The sequence below is a fragment of the Puntigrus tetrazona genome, chromosome 21 (genome assembly GCF_018831695.1).
Source record: "Puntigrus tetrazona isolate hp1 chromosome 21, ASM1883169v1, whole genome shotgun sequence".
NCBI lineage: Eukaryota > Metazoa > Chordata > Actinopteri > Cypriniformes > Cyprinidae > Puntigrus > Puntigrus tetrazona.
In genome coordinates this window covers 2,267,316-2,290,722 of record NC_056719.1, presented here as the reverse complement: position 1 = coordinate 2,290,722, position 23,407 = coordinate 2,267,316, and the positions used below count along the sequence as shown (strand labels likewise).

The following is a 23,407-nucleotide window of genomic DNA, read 5'->3' as shown; positions in this document are numbered from 1 at the left end:
GTGGCCCTTCAAACATTCCACTGGGCCTTTCAAAACAACTTTTGTGCCAAGAATACTGTAAAAACACGTCTCTGGGAAACCATAGCTTCATCATTTTATTGCCAATTTGTAACTACTGGAGCTTGTAGTTAAACCATTCCATTTAGCCCAGGGGCTTCAATCCTATTTCACAGAGACTGACTCGTTTATAAAGTAGCTCAGTGCACTTCTTAATCCCTCTGCATTGACAAGCATAGACCTATAATTGGTGACAAATAGAGAGTAAATCAATATATGTATTGTTCTTCATAAGTCTTAGATCTTTCCCAGAAATCACCCGCTTGAGTGTCATTTCTCAGCTGCGGGCCAGAAGCTAGACATTTTACTCCATCTTATAGATGGACAGAATCTTGATGCGTGCTTTGTTTTTTATATTAAAACCAAATTTTTTGTTTTATCTTCCACTGCAAATCAGTTATTGTATAAAAAAAAACACAAAGTCTGAAATAAACCTCCCTCTTACTGTAGAAAGAAACCGTTTTTCTGAATACTTTTTAAAAGGCAAAACACTGTGGAAGACATTGTGTGATGTACTGCTTTTTGAGATGCTATTTATGGTTGGAATCCAGGATGGATGGCATCATGAAATAAGAATAATGGCAGCACTCCATTTTCGAGATTGCATGTCAAAGTAGCTGGATTGTGACTCGTTGGATTGATGTCTTTATGGTGCTGTGATGGAACGGCACAATGGAAAAAATGGGATTGTCTGTATTGGATTATATGCAGAAATTCTTTCTTTCATATACCAAATGTTCATCCGATGCGGCAAAACCGTGACGCTGTTTTACAGATTCTTATTCTGTGATTCAAATCCCACCTAAACACAACCAATTGAAAAGCATTCTCTCTATTGAGTGTCACACTGTAGCTTAATAAATGACAGGCAGGCAGAGGACCAGAGGTTAGTGTAAGTTTCTCAACCTAAGGAGCACTGGTACATTATCTCCACCCATAATGAGCTCCGGCCCAAATAAGCCAGCGGGGGCGGAGTCCTCAGCTAATGACATGGCAGTCCTCATTTCATGCCTGTTAGTTTTATTACGCTCTCGCTGTGCTAGAGATTAATCGCTTTCTGCTTAATTACCACTGCTGTGTCATGCTTGTTTGGGGATTCTGGTCAGATCCCCTGTGGTGAAGCAACATTACCTGTTGGAGAGAAATGTATTTGTTTATCTATTGTAAAATTAATTTAAAGGATTTTGGTAACAATTTATTTTGAGAGTTCACTTTAGACAGTAACTTTGTAACTACATTTCAACTAGCAGTCATTAGAGTATTAGTAGACCGTCTGCTTAATATCTTTTAACATTTTATTTTTAATGGGTCCACAACATACTGAATACTGGCAACTAGAGTAAATGTACCTATCAAAATCACATACCCATTAAGCACACTTTAATTTTTGAGAAAAAAAAAGTATTATTGTCTACTTAATGTCTTAACCAATTGATGTGTTTGTTACTATATACCTCCTATAGTATTAAGTCAATCAGATCATTGCACGCTGAGATATGGGTCTCCATGTGTGCACACTTTGGGGTAAGTTTCACTGCTAATTGGAAAATTGCATATTATAACCTGGAACTTGGGTGTGGGAAATAATTACATTAGATCCAAAAATATTATAAATTGACAGTTTATTTCTGCTCTGTGGTTTTACAGTGCTGTAATTAAATTTTTTTTTTGTAATTTATTTAATTATATATAAGTTTTTTTTACAATTATTTGTAAATTTTACTTAAATTTTTTATAAAACATGTTTGAAGCTTAATTGGAATGGGGCATTCTTAAAGGGTACAGAAATGTACTCAAGAAGCAATGCCAGACTTTTTGAATTTAATCATAATCTTAATTGAAATGCTTTTGTCATTTAAAATAAAGAGATTAATATACATGTACATGATATATATATAAAATATTATAATATTTTTATTTTAATATTTTATTTTACCTTTTGTACTTACCAACATCTTGTGCACTAAGAATATCTCAATGTAGATTTTTGGTGAGCTTAATAGGTATGTTTGCCTTGAATGTCAATTTATTCTACTAACCCTAAACCTACCCTAACAGTTTACTCTGAGAGTTAGTTGGTCAGAGTAGTTACAAAATTACTTATAGTTAGGAGAATGTTTAAAGTGAACTATTAAAATAAAATGTAACCAGGATTTTTTTTTTATGTTTTTGTAATGTCTTTTATTTTTATTTTTTTTAAATGATGTGTATGCAATAAAACACTTTTTTTAATTCAGAAGAAGTGGGAAGAATATCCCACGTTTGACTTTTAATGGAGGACAGTATTAAATAGGCAGAAACTAAATTGGTTTTCCTTCAATCACTGCTCCTGAAAATTGGATTTTGCAACAAAACAACCCTTTTGAAAGGTCTTGTGTAATTTCTGAAATAATTATGAGGCACCTCTTTGTGCTGGTTTTGAATTATTTTTATCTTAATGTTGTTCTACCTACAGCATCTGTAATTTTTGTATCTACCTTCTAGTCAAGCATTTGTAATATTGACTCTATAAAACAGTCAACTCCACCTTGGGCCGTAATAAGGTATCTTTTATAGGTGTATAAGAGCATGCTGCCCATGAGACATTCTATGTTCTGTAGGCCTGTGAGACCTTGGGTTAATAGTTATTTTACACTAAAATGTATGATCAGTTAGCAGCTGTCCTGCTATTTCAGTAGTCAGTGTGTGTGAGTGTATCGGTGTAATCAGTGTTTTTGGTCTTGTTACTGCAGGCTGAGTCACCAGGCCTCTGTGCACCTTGACCCTGTCAGACGCCGTCCCGAGCTGTCAGACCCATCCCTGAGCTCATTAAACATCTTTAAAAATAGCCTGTTGAGAGCAGGATGGAGTACAGTCATATTTGGATTCATGCAGCATTGACTCTGCAAGCTGCTGTTTTTGAGACCTACTCTCATTTTTTACTCCTAATTAAGCAACAGTCTACAGATTTGAGTTGGCAGATTTCATAGAAAATCACATACGCAACATGTACAACAGGGCTGTCCAAACTTGGTCCTGGAGGGACGGTGTCCGGCAGAGTTTAGCTCCAACTTCCCTCAACACACCTGCATGACAGTTTCTAACATGCCTAGTAAGAGCTTGATTGGCTGTTGTCTGTTGGCGCGTGTAAATTGGTCATAAGGGCTTTATTGTAACTTTTTTTTTTTTTTCACAGGCCAATGATGCCTCGGGCAACACCTGGAACTGGTTGTACTTTATCCCTCTCATCATCATTGGCTCCTTTTTCATGCTTAACCTCGTTCTGGGTGTCTTATCAGGGTAAGTCGTACATCATACTTGCTCTCTCTCTGGTTTTCTCCATGTCTTTCTTATTCCAACTTCCGATCCTGGTTCACAGTGAGACATAGACACATGTGTGAGCTAAATAATTATTACTATTTATTATATGTATTTATTGTACAACTTAAGATATTGTGAAAAACACATAAAGTACATATTAAGCTAACCACAAGAACAGACAAGGCAATAATGAAGAGCAATACATGACAGTATTACATCATAGAGTAGATTATAAAAGCTGTCGTTTTGGCAGACTGACTCCAGTGTAAGCTGTTGTTAGCTGTTTTAAATTCTGAAACTTACAAGATATATTTATTGCACAATAATCACTTGTATTCATACTTAGAACATACTCGGCCCAGTTTTAACAATCTAAACTCAAAGTCTATAGCACACGGCACAGGTGCACTCTGGGCGTGTTCACATTTTAACGATGGGAAAAAGTTCTGTGCTCCTAGGTGCAGAGTTGAAATGGGTTGTACCTATTCTCTTAATGAGTAATGGGTGTTTTTTGGGCATAACATGCAATAAACCAATCTCATCTCCCATTCCCTTTAAGAAACTGACCTGCTCGTGCAAAAGGGTTAATTCTGATACATGCAATGACTGAACATTTTATATGTATGTAGCCTACACAATAATATTCTTTACACTGTAATCCTTTAGCTTTAAATATTAAGCATGTGTGCTGCTGTCCCTGTGTGTAATAGGCAAAGTCAAATAACAAAAAATACTGCGACATTGACTTTAGACCAGGTTTGAGTTGGTCTGTGGCACAGTCTATTTTCAGTTCTTCAAAATAGCCCCACCACCAATGAGCACACCTCTTTTTTAGACTAGCAATATTTTGAATATTATTTCTCAGTCATATACAGAAATTGTTGCAAAGGAACTAAAACACATATAACATGTTGATTGAAAGCCTACACTATTAATTTACATTACACATAATTTGTAGTAGAGAACATTGATTCTATATTGAGAATGATCTTGTATGCTTTTGTTTTCTTGTGTTTCTTGTGTATTTTGGAGTGTCCATTTCACTAAGGTGGTTTTGGGTCAGTGGAATGTCTTTGTTACTGTCCGGTTTTAATTCCTGAAAACTTGATGCAGTGCTCATGGTGTCGTATCCAGATGATAGTGCTTTATTTCTTGGATGCCTCAGCCATCGAGATACTTTGTCTGCAGGGCTCAGAATGCCAGCTCCAACTGAACTAGTGGTGTCGTACAATGAATCTCCACTCACTGAAAATACAATGAATGTTAGTAGGTTCAGTTAATTTGCTTTTATACTCTATATTTCTTTCATATTAGTTCATAAATATATAGATATTTGTAGACAACCAATAATTTAGAGCTTTTTTAACATTTAGGACATTAGGATTCTATGTCAAGTTAAAGTGAATAATAATTCATGGCTAGGTGTGCATTACGTAAAATACCTGTAGTATACATACATTCTTGATTCAGTATTTTGAAGTAAATTCATCAAATGATATCCTTTCCCTAAAAGGCCAGGCACTCTGTTAAAAACTCTTAGCTGTGAGCGCTTGAGAGCAGTGGTTGCTATGATACGGAATATCGGCTGAAATAATGGCAGACGCATCATAAATGAAATGTAAACAGATCATGTATGAACAGGACCTTTTCAAAAAATACCAGTAAATCCATTCTGACAATTTACTGGTATGAGAAGTTAGTAACATTACCAGTAAATTACCGTATTTCTACTGTGTGTGAACACAGTTTCCATGTGCGCATAACACAGTTTCCAAGCAGGTAAAGCTAGTTGGTGTTGGCAATTTAAAAGGGGTGAAATTGCATTTCAAAAGAAAATCTAGAAAATCTTTAATTATTACCACAGAGACATTTTTTTTACCAACTAATTAACTATTTAATTCTTTGAAATCCAAAACTTCCAAAGCTTTTTTTTTTTATAGTGAATCCACTCTCAAAACACCTGTTAGACAAAAAAAGATAAAGCAAAGTAAACACAACGGGACGATCCCTCTGCTTTAGATATAAAAACACGGCTAAAGATGGATCTTGTTGAAGCCAAGAAATAAAGATTATTTTGGTTTTCTTTATTTTAGGGGAAAAACTGAGATGTTGACGAGATAATCTAACTTTAGTAAGGAAAATCTCCAGTTATTTGATACAGTCTTCAACTGGTGTTAGATGTAGTGATGCTTGTTGGGTGTCATAGAAATAGTTCACACTGTGAAAAATTTAAATATGAGCCTGAGGCTTCATACAAAGATCGAGCAATAGAAATACTTTAAGGAATTTCATTTTGATCTTTGAGAAATAAGCTAGTTTTGTCAACCAGTTGAGATATTTTAAAGATATTTGGAGATATTTTTTCTTTACCAAATACACCTAAATATACCTTTTTTTAAGTGGGATTGTTCAATATCTTAAGTGATAACAATTCAACAGCCAAAAGAAAAAGAAACAAGGAAATAGGGCAACCTTGATGCACTCCTTTTTCACAATTAAAATGTTACTTAACTCTTTCAGTAACCTGTAAAGATGCATTTCTTTCTAAAGGCATGTCCAATGAGTTTTTTTTTCATCATCATATAACTCTCCATGTTTACAAATTCAAGCACAGCTATTAGAGGTTAATGATGTCACAGAAATGACCAGTATTTTGGAATGGATGTGTGAATGGTGCTTTTCTGGAAAAATGAATGTCCTGTGTGAACAAAACATTTTTGAATTTTACGGTAAATCCATTCTAAAATTTTTACGCCTATTTACTGGTATTACTGGCTGAAAGAGTGCAGCACTTTATCCAAAGTTCAACATTCTTCAACTACCAGCACAGACAAAAATCACTGAATGCTCAGCGCTCGGCACGCTCCTGGCGCTTGAAAAAACGTGCCGCTCCCATTTAGAACAACTGAAAAAATACACTAGTCGTGGGGAAAAAAGCTTTGGTGGAAATGCAGCATAACAGATTAAATGTTATAAAATATTTATTAAAAAAGTCTGTGCTTCATGAAGGCAACACTTTAATTTAGAACAGTTATTAAACTGACCTGAACTTCTTGTGCATTAAATGGTTTTAGATATTATTAGTATTATTTTGAAAGACCATGGTATATAAACAAATAAACAGGATTCTGTTCCATAGACCAATATATGTCTGTTGTTATATTCAAAGACATCTGAACAGGTGCCATATTTTTGAGAAAGAATTGACACATATGCATGTAATTTGCTCAAAATTGACAGCCTGGTTAATTCATTGCCCCTTTTACTTGTGTAATGTCACTTATCAGTATGATATACTGTTACTGTGTTGATGGAGATGGACATTACGTTGATGGAGATAGCTATAGATAGCAGAAACTTACTACTAGGGATCACATGGCCGAAGCTTCCTTTTCGTCTGGCAGATGGATGCTTGGATTCTTGATCTAGGTCTGCAACTGCGGCCTCCAGCATTCTCTCTATGAGTTCATCCTCACGTTTGTTCCACTCCTCTTCAGTGAGTAACTTCCCAGTAAACCACCGGAAGACTGATGTTGCCTTTTTTCCACCATTTTCTAGAGTGAAATATTCCCCTCTGTTTCTTGTCACCATGTCTTCGACCATTTCAAGCAAATTAAGAACATGAGATTTAATATGCAAGTAAGTTAATACATGATATCTGTTTCCACACTTTTTTATGAGCTTCTGCAGAGCTTCTCCTTCACAGGCAATGTACTGCTCCACTGGTCTGTCTTTCAGCCATAGTCCAAAGAATATAATTATTGTGTGTCTCCAGGCATGCTCTCCAAAAAGGCTCATGAGTTCCATAACTGTTTGTTCAGATTTTTTTGTAAAAGTCTTGTCAAGAGGTAGCACTAGCAGAAATGCATGTGGACCTGGTGAACAAATTTGCACACTGCGTAAAATCTCTTTAGCATTTTCCAAGTTTGATGTTGACCAGCCTGGTGTATCAACCACAGAGACATGACATCCTTCAACTTTGCTCTGTTTCATGACACATTGCCTTGTTCTTCTCTGGACTTTAAATGCCTAGACAGAATGTTAATGATAACAATATTAATTTACTCTCTAGTATTGAATAATAATAATTCAGCAACACAAATGTATCAAATTTAACTACCTCTTCTAGTGTCATCTCAAAAAAATTGTTTTGCAGAATTGTATTTCCTGATAGACTTTTCCCAACTCCTTCAGCTCCAAGAAGCACAATCCTCACATCTGAGAGGTTGTTTTTTCTTTCTGTTGTTGGAAAAATAATAATATGGTTTGTTATTTTCTACAACAAATTTCTTGTGTTGATCTTGCACAGTCTTTTTAATAATATTGTAAATAAAAGTTATGTACCTTTAAGCAGCTCTTGAAGAATATCCTTTTGTTTTCGCACTTTCATCATATTTATTTTGGATTTCTTTAGCTTCAGCTTAAGCTCGGTGGATGGATTGATCTTCTCATCTGGCACATAATGACAGTCATTGTTTTCCATCACCATTTTGTCTATCTTCTCAAGGAGTTCTGTGACCTGTGTGCTGTCAGTATGCTGTTTACTATTAAAAACGTGGTATCTGTACCCACATTGTTCCATTAACCACTCAAGATGCTCTCCTTCTACTTCAATGCGCTCCTCAATGGTTGTCTCTCCAAGCCAATCTCCCCAGGTAAACAGCACAATTGTATGGCTCCAGACCTTCTTCCCTAAAAGACCCATATGTTCCTCCAATGCTATTTTTATAGATTTGTTAAATGCTGTGACAATGGGAACAGTTAACAGAATAGCATGTGGGCCAGGTGGAGATAGATAAACACTATGTCTAATCTCCAGTTTGTCTAACACTGGTGTACTTTCAAGAGGATGTTTGCAGAACCAGCCTGGAGTATCCACCACAGTCAGCATCCTCCCATGCACTTCAGCGTGACTAACCTCACAGCACGATGTTTTTCCTGCATCACCAACTTGAAAAACTTCATTGCCTAGAATGAGATTGCCAGCAGAACTCTTTGCACCCGACAATGCTCCAACCATCACAATGTGTATATCAGTGAGATGTTGTTCCTCACCTTAAAGAAGAGGTCAGAGATCACATTCTCTATTATTTTGCTGTTTATATAACATTTAGGTTTTAGCCCTATCATTAAATGGCATGGCATGGCATGTTGATTTATCCTCTAAGGCAGATGCAAACTGGAGATAAAATTAGCTTTTATTTTGATGATATATAAACTGGAATCTTTAAATTGAAAGGCATTTGCATCTAATTTAAGCATGAATGAAAACTATTAACTAAATTATTTACCTGTGATTAAACCTGATGCTAAAAAAACAGAATTGAACCCATTATTCATAAAATAAATTGTAAGTTAATCATAAAAAATCTTACTTTTAATGTGTGTTGGACGTTCAACCCCTTGTCTCTTCACAGCAAGAATTCTCTTTTTGATTCTTTCTTTTTTTGCTTTCTCTTTTTTATCCTCTACAGATATGCTTTTGTTGATTATTAAGTAACTGTGATTATTTTGTGCTACCATTTCATCAATTTTTTCCAGCAGTGTGATCACTTGAATTCTGTCATCCCTGTTGTTAATATTAAGAACATGATATCGGTTCTGACATTTCCTTAGAACCATTTGGAGGTCTGGCCATTTTATAAGCTGATCTTTGACAGATCTGTCTTCATGTGGAGCAATGGAGCTGAACAACACTATAATGTGTCTCCAGATATGCTCAGAGAAATACTCCAGTTGTTCCTCCAAAGCCATTCTATAATCATTTGAAAACCTGTGATCTAAAGGAATGACCAAAAGGAAGGCATGAGGTCCAGGAAGACACAGTGTTGGGCTTCTCATTATCTCTAGTCTATCAAACTTTGGAGTGTTTTCCACAGAATAATGCCACCACCAGCCTGGGGTGTCAACCACAGTCACTCGTCTTCCATGTACGTCTGCTTCTGCTTTAACAGACCGGGCTGTTCTTTTTCCAACTTCAAAGGCATTTGTGCCCAGAATGATGTTTCCGGTTGAGCTTTTTCCACTTGACGCTTGTCCAGAATATTCTCGACCCCCGATCAGGATAATTCTTATCTCAGAGACTCTTTTGCCTTAAAATAGTTTAAAATATTTTTTAATCCGATCACTGTCTAAACATTGCATTACTGTATTGCTTTTTTAGATATGCATTGCATATCTAGTATACTTAAAAGGAGAATAACTTAAATACTGAATAATTTAAAACTTACTAGAAACGGATGGAAGATTTTTCTTTATCCTTTCTTCTGACATGTTTTGTTTCCTATTTAATAAATAAAATGCTATTGGTTATTTCATATAAATTATTGAATTGATATTTTTTGTGAACATTTTTATTAACAACTTATTAACATGTGATGTTGACATGGATCCTCCAAAGCAACCTGTATGTTGCCTACTAAATTGATTTACAGATACCAAAAGACTTTTAAGTAAGCTATCAAGTTGCATATTTATTGTCAAACTCACTCTTATACTTGTTTTAAAAAAAACGAAACAAAACCATAGCTATGTGTACTGAGCGATTAGGCTAACTGAGACTTATAATGCTTGCATGTTGTTGCTGTTTTGTTGGTTTTGGTTCAGCTTCTATTGTTGTCATTTGTAAGTCACTTTGGATAAAAGTGTCTGCTAAATGACTAAATGTAATATAAATGTAAGGGATTTCAAAAATAAATGTCTTACCTTGTCCTGGTAGTGTTAAGCACCTAAAAAAAGAAAGTGAAAATATGGAATGCTGTTTTACTTCCTCATATTTGTTTTACCAACAGTCTGCAGGTTGCCAGTTCTCCAAACATTTTTGTTACAGTGCTAAGAAATGTATCAGTTATTTCCAGTACATTGCAGTCATCTCATTTTAGAGAGCAATATAAGCAAGTTGTTGTTCAAAATATTGGCTCATAATTTTGCATATTATTTCTGAAGGGAAATCATTAGAACTTTTATTGTCTAAACAGTAACTGTACCAATGTAAATCATAATGTATAGGATACTACTTACTGGGATACTTCTGTTTTGATGCATATCTTTTGTTTTTGTCACTTTTATCCTATCGTTTGCTATATTTATTTTCATGGTCAGTGTCTTTGGGTTTTGGTTAAGGACCAGGTAAAAAATAACTGAAATGTGCCTGTCCAGACCACAGTTTGAAATGTGGTCTGGACAGTTTGGAATGGAGATTGCTGAGTTTGTTCAAGATCTTCCACCTGAAATAAGATTTTTTTCAGTATAACGCAGACAGAACTGAGATGAATTTGATGTAAATGATTTATTCTATCAGCAGCAACTGTATTATTTTCTGTGTATATGTGTGTTTGGTTTCAGGGAGTTTGCCAAAGAAAGAGAGCGAGTTGAGAAAAGGCAGGAGTTCTTGAAGCTCCGCAGACAGCAGCAGATTGAGAGAGAGCTTACAGGATACCTGGAGTGGATCTGTAAGGCAGGTTAGTGTAATGTAAACCCAATTATGCTTCTCAACCTCCCAAATTAACTTCATTTAAAAATATTTCTTACTGTATTATAAATGTAAAAAAAAATAATTGGAGTGTTTTATTCATGTTTGCCAGCAGGTCTATTTATTCTCATTTAAAATGAGAAATATTTTATATTTTAGCATGATTTGTCAGTGCAGTACTAGTGTGAATAGGCCTTAAATCATTATAGATTGCATTCCACGTATTGGCTTTATTGACACCCTTTGTGATATTTATTTGTTGCAGAGGAGGTATTGCTGGCGGAAGAGGATCAGAATGCTGAGGAGAAATCCCCTCTGGATGGTGCGTGGTACAGGAGGAAACAGAACAACCCAGGTGAAAAGAGGGCAAGCTATGATAAACCAGGCCAGACGGAAATTTGACCTCATATTTCATGAGCCCTCATACTGTATGCTTCTATAAATTTTGGTTTTTGTTAGAAGTTTCATCTTTTCACCTGGGCACAGCTGATAGATAATGAACTGATCACACACTGCGCAAAGGCATGTCAAAAAAAAAGAACATTTGTATTAAATCAATCAACTTAATTGAATTTGAAATGAAGAGTAGGTGTATTAAGAAGTATAACTGACAGCCAGTTTTTTTCTCTTCAGATGAAAGCTGTCACAGTATAGTAAAACATCAAAAAAAAAAAAAAAAATTTGAATGTGTGCTTAAGCATTTTTTGTGTTTAGTCCTGAAGCGTACGAAGAGCAGAAAGGGTCGAAATGATCTTATCAGTGCTGAAGAGGGAGAGGAACATTTCACAGACATCTCCTCTGTCGGTAAGCCTTGACCTTTGACCTTCAAGAACTTTAAAGCGATGCCTACAACTAAAAAACGTGTTTTACTCTGTTACACATATCCTGCTAAATATTCTTCCTTTAACGTGTTTTTAAATGTATTTTGTCTTTAGCACCACCTGGATCACCTTTTGCACGGGCTAGTTTGAAGAGCAGTAAAAACGATAGCTCCTCATACTTCCGTAGAAAGGAAAAGAGAGTACGCTTTTTCATTCGGCGGATGGTAAAGGCACAAAGTTTCTACTGGATTGTTCTGTGTTTGGTGGGATTGAACACAATGTGTGTGGCTATCGTCCATTATGACCAGCCTGAGTGGCTCACCAAGGCCCTGTGTAAGCAAATGCAAACATTTATTCATATACTGTTTAAAATGTTAAAACGTTTTTGGTTATTTATTTTTGCTGTTTAACATGTCATTGAACTAGTTTCACATTCTCTCTTTGCCTCGTGACTGGTAAACATTAATTATTGAAGACAGACATTTTAATAGAGTCTCTTAACTTGATAAATTTCTGTCATTTCTGTGTGTAGCTCAAAGTAATTCAAATGGTCAATTTCCATGAATAAATTCAGAAATTATTTATTTTATTTTATTTTATTGTAGAGAATATATATTTACAATTTTTAGTTGAAAGTTATATTGGTAAACATTTATGTTTATTAGTGTGCCTTGTTAAATTGTAATAAAATTTTAATGTAATTAAATAGTTATATGATCACATTTTATTTTTTGTATTTTTTTTTGTTTAATTATAGATCATGTGATTGAACAAGCATATGAAGTAAATAAATATTTCGATATAAATACATTTCACAAAATATTACATTTATTCATATTAAATCTTAAACCTATGTATAATTTATTTAATAATGAGAACATATTTTGAAGATGTCAAAAGGCAAAAAAATACTGATATATTTGTTTCTGTTAGCTGTGTTGTCCAGGTCCACACTGTAAGAGCATTAGTTTTGAAGGATTGTGTGGGAAAAAGCTTGGGTGTTGACAGATAACCTAATCTCTCCCTTCATTTCTACGGGCTGTTAGACCTGGCAGAGTTTGTATTCCTGGGTCTGTTTCTGACAGAGATGACTCTGAAGATGTACGGCCTGGGGCCCAGAAACTACTTTCACTCCTCGTTCAACTGTTTTGACTTTGGGGTGAGTCACAGCACACATGATTCAGACGAGCCTGTGCGTTTATATCCAGTCAGTCATTATCAGCCTCTGTGATACTTATGTGTGCACTGAATCGCCACAGGGTCGTTCATGAGTTGTGCTTTAGCCTTCTTACTCACAACTCCAACTATCATTTTCCTTATATTTAATGTTTTTTTTTATTTTGATATATATATGTCATCTGCTCATTTAAATGAAAGGTTGCACAAAATAAACTTGTATAACTGAAATTTTCTTGATTTCTCAGGTAATTGTGGGAAGTATATTTGAGGTGGTGTGGGCAGCGATCCAGCCTGGCGCATCTTTTGGGATCAGTGTTCTGAGAGCCCTGCGTCTTCTCCGTATCTTTAAAGTAACCAAGTAAGTAGCTGAATATACACCTGCCACATCTTTTATTTGTGAATGCTTTCAAAGTTGGATTAGGCCAAAACAATCACATACCTATTGCAACTGAGATAGCACATACTTCAGATTAGGAATTCCTCATATTTCAGACCCAAATCTCATGACCTCTATTTTACATAAAAAAAATTCTTACTCCCTGAAACTAGTGTTTAACAACACCTATATAACTCCTTACATGTTGTCTATCACAAATATTTCAAACTAATGAGTTTTATTTCAGTATTATTCATTTTATATTTATATTATTTTTATTTTTAAATATAATTACACATCTATTTAAATATCAGTGTATACACACATATATACTGTACATACATATTTGCATACATTTTCAAATAAATATATAAATATATATTTTTTTAATGAATATAATTCTATATGTGTTAATTGTCTTTCTGTGTAGGTATTGGAACTCTTTGCGGAATCTTGTGGTTTCACTGTTAAACTCCATGAAGTCTATCATCAGCTTGCTCTTCCTCCTTTTCCTCTTCATCGTGGTGTTTGCCCTGCTAGGCATGCAACTCTTCGGGGGCCAGTGAGTGATTTCTGAAATGTTTTATCATTATTATAAACATTTCTTAGCCCATTCCAGTTCTTTAAATTATTTTACATTTTGCTCAGTATTCTACACCAATTAATGTGCAAATTAAAAGATATAGACAGCTATTACTAGGCATAATCTTCTATATTGTGCATGGCTCACAGAATCACTCAAAAGTGGCTGTGCCAGGCTGGGGCAGATTCTGTAAAGATTCTGGAATTGTAAATCTGCGCACATCCTTGTTCTTTATGACCACAGCAGGCCTTCATGAAACTTCAGTAACACCCCTGTGGCATTTTCTTTGGATCAGTTTTCTGGAGCTGGTCTAAAGCCTGAGAGCATTGTTTGATGTGTTTTCTGTTGGACTGAGATCAGCCCTAGGCTCCATCTGCTGGAGTACTGCCTCCTTATCCGTGAACAAAACTGATCACAACATGTGCTTAATTGTGCAATCTCATTTATGTAATAGGGTTTTAAAACATGTCCTACTGTCAACTGCAGTTTTGATGACCCTTTTTAATAGTTTGAGTTGTTGATGAGTAGTCAAAGCTCTGGAAGAATTAAAATTTTTCTCAGCCTTCCTAAGACACTGGCTTTGTCAAAATATCAGACAATTATTTAACTTTTTTTAGCCTCCGGTTTTATAAATTAATTGTAGATTTTTTCAGTTTCAGTTTCACAATATTGTTGCAGTACTTATTTATTTGATTTAGTTTTTTTACTCTGCTTCTGTTGCCATCTTACATCAATTAAATCTTGCAAATGCATTTTGTGTCAGAATATCAGTACATCCATCCATCATCTCATCTGCTCCCTTAGTTTCTGTAATCCTTCTGCCCTCATGCCAACTCTTGTGAGCATAGAGAGTGATACGGCATGCCAACAGGGATTTAGATCTCTTTGCTCAGAGAATTACTGAGCTGATTATGCAGTGTGTCTGCTTGCCTTAACGAAGGGCACCCCGCTGACAACAAGTGTGATGAATGAAAGCTGCAGACATCACCCTTCCTCTCACTCTCACTATTGGCATTGGGCTACATATAAACTGTTATAATTTGTTAAATAACTTTCATTTTATTTAATTTTTTCTTTACCAGCCAAACCTTAACCCTTGAATATGGGTGTTCGCAAGTACTGTACAATTCCATTGCGTTTTTAACACCAGAACGTGTTGTTTGTGAATGCCTGTTAGTCATCAAAGCCAGCCTGTGTGCCTTAAGGACGAAATGCATATTCAAGCGTCAGATGGGAAATCGTACCGATGAGTCATTGTGTCCTTCCAAATAAAGCTCACACGCACTAGTAGAACTATTTTTAATTTGACACATACAGCATTTATGATTTTCATTTGTGTTGATGTGTTCTGATAGGTCGTCTTGTGAATGTTGTGATGTCAGTGCACATGCACATCTCTCATTGGCTGTGATGTAATCAGGATTTAAAGCCTGCAGGGTCTGATGATATTAACTCACCTGGCTGTTTGTTGACTGTGTTTTTGAGGTCTTGTCAAATGCCCCTAGAGTTTTTTAAATTGCTGTCATTCAGATTACCAGAGCAAGCGCTGGAGTTTTGGAGGGGATTGCAGAGTATGAGTGGTTTGAAGAGACTTTCTAATTTAGCCTTTGCTAAGCATTGAGTTTCCTGACCATATCTCAAATGCTCAGAGTGAAGTGGTTGTTTTATTTCTTGTGTTTCAGAGAAATCTCTGTGGTTGATATAACCAACTTGGTGGGCTTTAGTATTCAGTTGCCAATACAAATCAGACTCAGCAATGGACAAAACAGCAATGGCAAAATCTTTTATTATTTGTCATTTATTGCATTTATAGTTGTAACAGTTACTGTGTAATCAAGCATATTCTAAGCTATACACTGTATGTGAACAGCATTTCATTTTGTGCAGTGTCACATCTACTGCAACTTCTATTGAAAACCTCTTTATGTTTACTATGTAAAGCTAATGCGCACATCCAACAACAAGCCGGGACTGAATGATACATCCTTTCCTCCATAATTCACTGTTGTGAAGGCAAGCGTGCTCTGAATCTCCTCTATGAATGGATGAGTCACTGTTGTGTTCTTGTGTTTCCCTTGAAGGCCAGGCACTGAAAGGCAATTTGGAGAGAGTTAAAGAAGGCAGGACTGAAAGAGAACTCTGAAATCTAAAAATAAAATGCTCTAAAGAGGAAGAGAATGATAGGGATGGTTTAAAAAAAGAAGAAAATCGATCCTCCAGATCATTTCATCTGAGGCAAGGACAAATATTTCTTGGGTCACGAGCAAGAGGTCATGAGTCTGACTCTACTGCAGGTTTGTCAGTAAATTAGAAATAGTGGTGTGTGGCTGTGGTGTTGTATTTTTAGGTGGATGACATGAACAACAGGCCTGCCAAAGCCCTCCTTAGATATAGATTAGGGTCTCTGTGTTTCGCATTTTCATCCAAAAGTTAAATAAGAAATAGAAATTGATCAAAAAACAAGCCAGATCTTATTTGAGTATTAATATTGCACTTATTTGATTGTTCTTAACATTCAAGCCCACAAATTACTGATGATAAATGCCATGCTCAAGGCTACAAATCATGATAAAACTGTGTTTTGATCCAAGCAACTCAGTATCTTTGTTTTGACAGCCCTGCAATTACAGCAAACCAGAACTGACATCAAAATCTTCAGTGTACCTCTGAAGTTTTTTTTTTTTACACCAAGTGCGCTGAAGCTCTCTCTCTCTTCCATCCAGGTTTAATTTTGAAGATGAAACTCCCACTACAAACTTTGACAGCTTCCCTGCGGCCATAATGACAGTCTTCCAGGTATACTTTATTTTAATTTGGCCTTATGAATGTTTAATGTGTTTTTTCATGTTTTAAACTATAAGGATGTTTGGTATGCTTGACCTGTTTATGCCTCTTGCAGATTTTGACAGGAGAGGATTGGAATGCGGTGATGTATCATGGGATAGAGTCCCAGGGAGGTGTCCGAGGTGGAATGTTCTCCTCGGTCTACTTCATTGTTCTCACACTCTTTGGAAACTGTATCCTGTCCTACATCTGTGCAAATGTTTGGGGTCTTAGGGAAAAGAAGATTTTTAAAACATGTACATATAAAAGTATATGTAATATACTGTTATACATTAATATATATTATATTCTTGGAATTATTGATGAAATGTACATATGTAATCTGTTTTGCGAATATATGCTGAATGAAAGGCAATATGATATACAAACAATTCTCTAACTAGATAACAACTAGACACACTTCTCAATGTATTCTTGGCCATTGCTGTTGATAACCTTGCCAATGCACAGGAATTGACAAAGGTAATCTGACCTTATAAAACTTGGCTGGTTTTGTTTTTTGTTATTATACTTACATTGACACAAAAAACCCTGAGTATGTAGGTTTCCTGATCTTGAGCTTTCATATCTGAAATGTCCATGCTTTCAGGATGAAGAGGAACAAGAGGTGGCAGCTAAGAAAAACATGGCTCTTCAGAAGGCCATGGAAGTGAAGGAGGTCAGCCCAATGTCTGCTGCCAACATCTCAATAGCAACGTAAGTTCTTTTTTTTTTTCCCTGTGTGTTTTCTTATCCAGCTTTGCGCTATGGAACTTTTCCTCTGATGTGTACTGTAGCAGTTGTTTGTTACTTCACTGTTAAGTTTTTTGTAATTGCTTGATTGTTTGTCCAGTCAATGTCATTGTGACCCTGGCCTCCCCTTAAACCTGCTCTGTGTAGTCTGTTCTTCATGAGTGTGTTGCTTTAGGGTTATATTTTATATTAAAATAATGTTATTATAGTTTAATTAAGTCATCTGCATAGATACTTATTATGTGTTTTACATAAGTAAATTTTACTAAAAAAGCTTGTAAATGTAAATACACCTATTCTATATAGTTTAATAAAATAGTGTTAATTTAGTTTTTTTAGGTACATGCACTTTTCTACGTACATGCATCACAGGAAATTATGGTAATGGAAACATCCTGAAGGAGGGAACGGAAACATTATGTCTTTGACTGATGTCATTGGGTCCCACCAGGGAAACCAATCACCTCTGAGCTTAAGAAGAAAAAGCCAATGAAAATTGATGAGTGGAATTTGCATGCGAAGCCACTCTTGGCACGTATGGGCATATAAGACAGCAGTGTGCAACCACTCAGTCAGGTTTATGCTTCGGAGCTGAGTCACAACCCCACAATTCTTCGCAGTTCAAGGTTGTGGCAGGAGGGACGTTACATCTGTTTCCTATTCCTGGGAACGAGGGTTACACAAGTAACCCTTTCAGTCAATCACTATGGAAAATGCCACAACCTGAACTGTGTTACATAATTGAGGTGCAAATGCTGACAGAACAAATGAAAGCTCAATATGTAGCCATCGCTACGCCCTGCAAGCCAGAATAGCGGGCCTACCACGGGAAATCAGCTCAAACTACTCCATCTGAACTGCGAAGCAATGCAGGAACCAAGGCGAATAACTAGGAAAAAGGTGCTTGGATCCCTAAGGAATTGTGCTGCAAGCCAACACCCACTGGCCTCCTGCATTTACCTGGTGTTAAGAAATACACAGAAGGACACAGTCTCTACATGAAGATTGTAAATTCTCGGAAAGGTATTGGATGTGGCCCAGCACGCAGCTCTACATATTTTTGCTAGAGAGGTGCCCAGCACCCATGAGGAAGCAACATTCCAAGTGGAATGAGCTCTCACTCCCAGGGGGCATGGCTCAACTTGGTCTGGCTCACCTTGGTCTTGGGACTGGTCCGCCAAGGCGATGGCATCCACCACCCAATGAGCCATTCCAAAGCAGACAAAGAACTGCTCAGAGTGGTATGGTGGCAGCCTTGGGCATATAACCAGGTCGGGTTCTCATGGTAACATGAGAGTCAGACTAATCTAAAGCATGATACGTTGACCGAAATTGTCCAGTTCCCCATCCTGTGAGCAAAAGTTTTGAAAGACAAATACTTCAACTCAATTGAGTGAAGCGGCTCGAAGGAATTTCCCTGTAGTCTTGAAAGCATGACAGAAAGGTCCCAAGAAGAAATGAGGTGCAGCCTAGGAGGATTTAACCTTCTGGCACCCCTCAGGAACTTTCCTAAGGACAGCACATCCTCTGCATCATAGTGGAGCGGGACAGCCCTTGTTGACTGAGGACCTCAGCGAGAGGAACATCAATCAACGAATCCTGATTCTGTACTCATGAAAGGATGCATTTCTGCATTAGCATCTTAAACAGTAGCTGATGAAGGGACCAATTCAGGACTTGCAGATCCAGGATTGGCTGTAACCCACCGTTTTTCTTGGGTACGATGAAATAAGGATTGTAAAACCCAGCGGAGCATCTCCCTTGCTTCTAGCCAGCACAGCTGCAGAGTCCTTATAACCCGACAAATTGGGCTGGGTAGCGGGTGAAGTTAGTCTCATGATAAATGAGAGCCGTGACCTTAGCAATACAATGGACATGCGCCCATCCACGAGCGCTGTCACAGCATGTTTACGGATAATCGTGTCCATCATCAGAGGTAACGAAACTACTGCACCCAGAAGCACATGGTTGGATAGACATCTCGAGAGACACTCTCAACGACAGTGCAGCTGTAGGAAAGTGCTCTTTTACCTGGCTTGCTCAGGGGAAGACCACGGCAAATAATGTGCAAGCCCAGGGCAATTTCACCACTGAATTGCAGATGAAAAGGCTTCACAACTGAAAATCTTGCAGCTCAATGTATTTCTTCTTTTTCTTTAGTTATGCTACTCTAGAAGCGATTGGCTCTGAAGCACAAATCTGAATGAGTGGTTGCACGCCTATACCTTAAATACCCATATGTGTGTGGGAGTGGCTTGGCATGCAGATTCCACTTGCCAATTTTTTTCCCTTTTCTTCTCAAGCTCAGACAGGATTGGGTTCCCAGGCGGGACCACATGACATCAGTCAATGACGTAATGCCATAGTGACTGATTGAAAGGGAACTATATTTATATTTGGAAAAAGAGGCATTTATGTATCAAAATCTTTCCAAATAAGACTTAAATTCTTAAAACATCTGTTTTAAATGTTTTAAAATGGCAAATTATTAAAAAAATTATACAAAAAAGTTTTCTACACAAAAGTGCCTTTAATAGAAGAAACACTGAATGATGTAATATGCAATTTTAAGAAAAAAACTATCTGAATGAATTTGTATGCAGTTTGAATACAACAAACTGTCTTTTTTTTCTGGTTGTTCTATTTTCATTTACATTTGTTATTTGTTTTCATATGTGTAACCATTTCTTCTTGTCTGTTCACAGATTACATGATGTTAGCATTTTACAATTCTCACTTCAGTATTTCTTAACAAAACCAATTAGACACATTTCATTGTGTCACATCAAATCACAGAGTATTATTTTCAAAACTGCAAACACTTCTGTACACTTCTGTAATGTTGCTTGTTTATAAGTTGTTGGTTTTTAACACACATATTGTTAGCTTTATACTTTGGTGACACTTAAGTGCAGGGACAGATTTTTTTTTAATAATTTATATCTTTTTTACGCATTTTTTAAATTCTTCAAACATTGTCCATGCCACAGTTTGTAGAGTTTTTAAAGTGTCCTTTACTAAAGTGTTACCAGTGTTTTTGTCTTGTATTTGAAACACACAGGGGACAGGTGGACAGACAGAGTGACATCACCCTGACTGCCATCTGCACCCTCGGCACTTCTTTCATTTGCGTTTGTGTCTCATTCTTTTGTTTTGTTTTTTGTTTCGCATGTGCAGTTTTGTAAAGCAAAATCGAGATGCAATCTCTCGCAGGTCTTCAGTCTGCAGCGTTCACTCACCGTGAGTTCTGCTCTCACTTACAATACTCCTCCTCTCTTTTCCTCTCCAACTCCTATTCCTATTCCTACATCTATACCTATTCCAGTCTCCTTAAACCTGTAATCCTCTTGTCCTCTTTTCCCTTTCTGTGTTTTAATCTTAGCTCATTTTGATTTTGGCGGTGATTTATAGCATGAATCTTTAGTAGTAAACAAATACATAATCCGATTAATCAACATTGTCCCATCCAGCACCCTTTTTTTAATTTACAGCCATGCATCTCTACATGGCTTGTGTTAGTATGGTTAGTGATTGATTTTAGTTCTCTTAAAAGACAACAAAACTCCTGAAGTTAAAACTGGAAAACGAAAACTCCTTGCCAAAGCAAACTTGAAATGTTGGCTTGAAAAAATGTTGAAAAAAACCAACTTACTTTAGTGTTTGTAAGATTTCCTGGCATGTAGCTAGACAGTTGTTTAGATGTTTAGATGGTTGCTCTATTGTTTATAACAGATACTATGGTATTCTGGGTGGTTTCTAGGTTGTTGCATTAATAGTGATGTATATTGCACCAGATCAGGATAGCATTTCAGAGACAATATACTTAATTAGTGCTTAATAAGTAAGCACTTAGACTAGAGTTATTATTAACATTATTTGGTTATACATTATTAGGTCCTTTAAGTCATCTCCCTTTGTCTTTAGATGTATTATATATGTAAAGACTCTGAGAGCCTCTGGCACTATGATTTTATGCTTTTGATAACTTTTCTAATATGAATGAAGGCCAAGCTAAACAGAGCAGTCTGGGTGTGCTGTCTGCAAGCTTCACTGCCTATTTGACTCAAAGGCCTTTGTAGTGAGTGGGTTTGGTCTTTGTATGTATGTGTGTGTGTGTGTGTGTGTGCATGCAAAGGATAGAATGGCACTTTTTCATCAAGAAACAGCATCATTTGGTGCAGTGAAATTATATTAAAATCTGCGGGTTCATGTTGTTTGTCTGTGTTTCATTTTTCTTTTTCTCTAGTTGTTCTTTCCTTCTTTCTTGACCTCTTGTCATATAAAATCTTGTTTGTCATTAACATGTCTGTCATTTTTGTGTTGTGCGACCCTGAATGTGTCTCTAAGGAGTTATGTCTACACTCCATGTCGTCGCTTTGTGAGGTATAGTGACACGGCTCAGGATACTTTTGTTATTTTTGTTTAGTGGTTTTATCATTATTACATGCTATTAGTCCATCGTAAGGGCTTCTGAGTCCCTGTAGTCCCATGATGCTCTCTGTCTCCTCCTAACAATGGAACAGCATTTGCTGTTGGACGTAAGTGACATGCATGAGTCATAGTGCATGACATACAGATTATACTGAAACTGCATATAGAAAAATATCTGTGCCAACTACTGTTCCACTCGAATGCTTGAGAGCCGGATGTTGATAGTGTGTGAGTGTAGCTCACCCAAAAATAAAAATTCTATAATTTGCTCACTCTCATAGTGTTTCAAACCTGTTTGAATGCTTAAAATATAGTACATTTGTCATGAAGCTAAATTTTAAAAGGCTGCAAGCCTTAGTTAAATTTAAGACCTTGTTTTGATTTGCTTGCTTTTTTAAATGTAAAACTTGTTATTATTTTCTTAGATTTACTCTTTTACTAATAATCTTTTCATTTGATGAAACCATTGAGATTAAAGATATAGTCCATGCCAAAATGAAAATTTTGTTTTGATTTATTCACCCTCAAGTCATTCCAAACCTACATGTATATGTCATTGAAAGATGTATATGTCTATGAAACACAAAAAAATACATTTTAAAGAATGTTGATCACCAAACAGTTTCAGTTGATCTTGCCTTCTAGAAAATAGAGTGGATGTCAGTAGGAAGTAATATTTGAAGGAATTTGTCTGGTCACTAAAACTCTTCAAAACAGAAGAGTGAGCGCAAGTCAGGTTTGAAACTACATGAGGAGAGTAAATCATGACTCGATTTTAACTTCTTTGGGTGTACTATCCCTTTAACCATGTACAGGGTTATTTTGAGTGCTCAGCTCATGGTTGTAGGTGATATCGGAGGGAATGCATAGTGAAGTGTGTAATCCAGGTGAATGTTCTTCCATCCCTCAGTAAAGAGCAGCAGAGGTCACTGCAGAAGTTGTCGATATGGGAGCAGCGCACCAACCAACTGCGCAGACACAACGTTCGCAACAGCAGTGAAGCCCTTTACAGCGAACTAGAGCCTGAAGAGCGAATGCGCGTGTCATCGGCGCTCCATCTACGGCCCGACATGAAGGCCCACCATGACCGGCCGCTGGTAGTAGAGCACCAAGATGGTTCTGTGGACAATTCCAAGAATGACAGAGATGGAGACACACCAGACTGTCAACTGTCCTCCGGCCACCCAAGGAAGCACCATCGATGCAGAGGAGAAAATGGAGATGCAGGAGAGGGGCGGCACCATAGACACCACAGCCGAAATAGAGAGCTGCAGAGCGGGATGGAGCACAGCAGCAATCAAGATGGAGGAAACAGGAACCACCACTCGGCTGGTTCTCCTGAGGAGGGCATAGGGATGGAGGAGAGAGAACACAGACACCACCATTCTCGCCGATCTAGAGAGGTCAACGGGAACGGTAATGGGAATGGGAATGGCACGATCAGTAATGGAGGCAGAGGTGAGGGAAGGATACGAGGTCACAGAGAGGGTGAAGGAGGGAATGGAGATAGGAGGAGACACCGGCCACGTGTTAAAGCCCAGTCCACACTGGATGGAGAAGAATGCAGGGAGAATGGTGGAAAACACAGGTATGTTCTATAAATATTATTTGGT

General features: G+C 36.9%; 2 protein-coding genes across 2 annotated transcripts in view; one reads left to right on the top strand and one right to left on the bottom strand.

Moving 5' to 3' along the window:
• cacna1bb (calcium channel, voltage-dependent, N type, alpha 1B subunit, b) overlaps positions 1-23,407 on the top strand; it is a 103,073-nt gene that overhangs the window by 45,921 nt on the left and 33,745 nt on the right. The window contains exons 9-22 of the mRNA XM_043222150.1: positions 3,233-3,336; positions 10,702-10,817; positions 11,094-11,183; positions 11,543-11,632; positions 11,764-11,982; positions 12,696-12,808; positions 13,074-13,186; positions 13,635-13,766; positions 16,511-16,583; positions 16,687-16,804; positions 17,026-17,093; positions 17,221-17,327; positions 20,541-20,603; positions 22,705-23,382. Coding sequence (XP_043078085.1) covers positions 3,233-3,336; positions 10,702-10,817; positions 11,094-11,183; positions 11,543-11,632; positions 11,764-11,982; positions 12,696-12,808; positions 13,074-13,186; positions 13,635-13,766; positions 16,511-16,583; positions 16,687-16,804; positions 17,026-17,093; positions 17,221-17,327; positions 20,541-20,603; positions 22,705-23,382 — 2,084 coding nt within the window. The remainder of the gene's footprint in view (positions 1-3,232; positions 3,337-10,701; positions 10,818-11,093; positions 11,184-11,542; positions 11,633-11,763; positions 11,983-12,695; positions 12,809-13,073; positions 13,187-13,634; positions 13,767-16,510; positions 16,584-16,686; positions 16,805-17,025; positions 17,094-17,220; positions 17,328-20,540; positions 20,604-22,704; positions 23,383-23,407) is intronic.
• LOC122326937 (GTPase IMAP family member 8) lies at positions 3,435-10,142 on the bottom strand. Its single transcript, XM_043222159.1, has 7 exons — positions 10,063-10,142; positions 9,588-9,640; positions 8,733-9,449; positions 7,702-8,412; positions 7,478-7,596; positions 6,720-7,386; positions 3,435-4,602 (listed from the first exon to the last, which is right to left on the bottom strand). The coding sequence occupies exons 2-7, from the start codon at positions 9,628-9,630 to the stop codon at positions 4,331-4,333; spliced, it is 2,529 nt and encodes an 842-aa protein (XP_043078094.1). The 5' UTR covers positions 9,631-9,640; positions 10,063-10,142; the 3' UTR covers positions 3,435-4,330.

What these genes read in the sequence shown, in the direction of transcription:
- LOC122326937 (XM_043222159.1), bottom strand. Translation starts at nt 9,630, where the DNA reads ATGTCAGAAGAAAGGATAAAGAAAAATCTTCCATCCGTTTCTA. An exon ending in AAATCTTCCATCCGTTTCTA is followed by an intron (nt 9,450 to 9,587) that starts GTAAGTTTTAAA and finishes AACTATTTTAAG; the next exon opens with GCAAAAGAGTCTCTGAGATA. An exon ending in TTGAGATGACACTAGAAGAG is followed by an intron (nt 7,387 to 7,477) that starts GTAGTTAAATTT and finishes CATTCTGTCTAG; the next exon opens with GCATTTAAAGTCCAGAGAAG.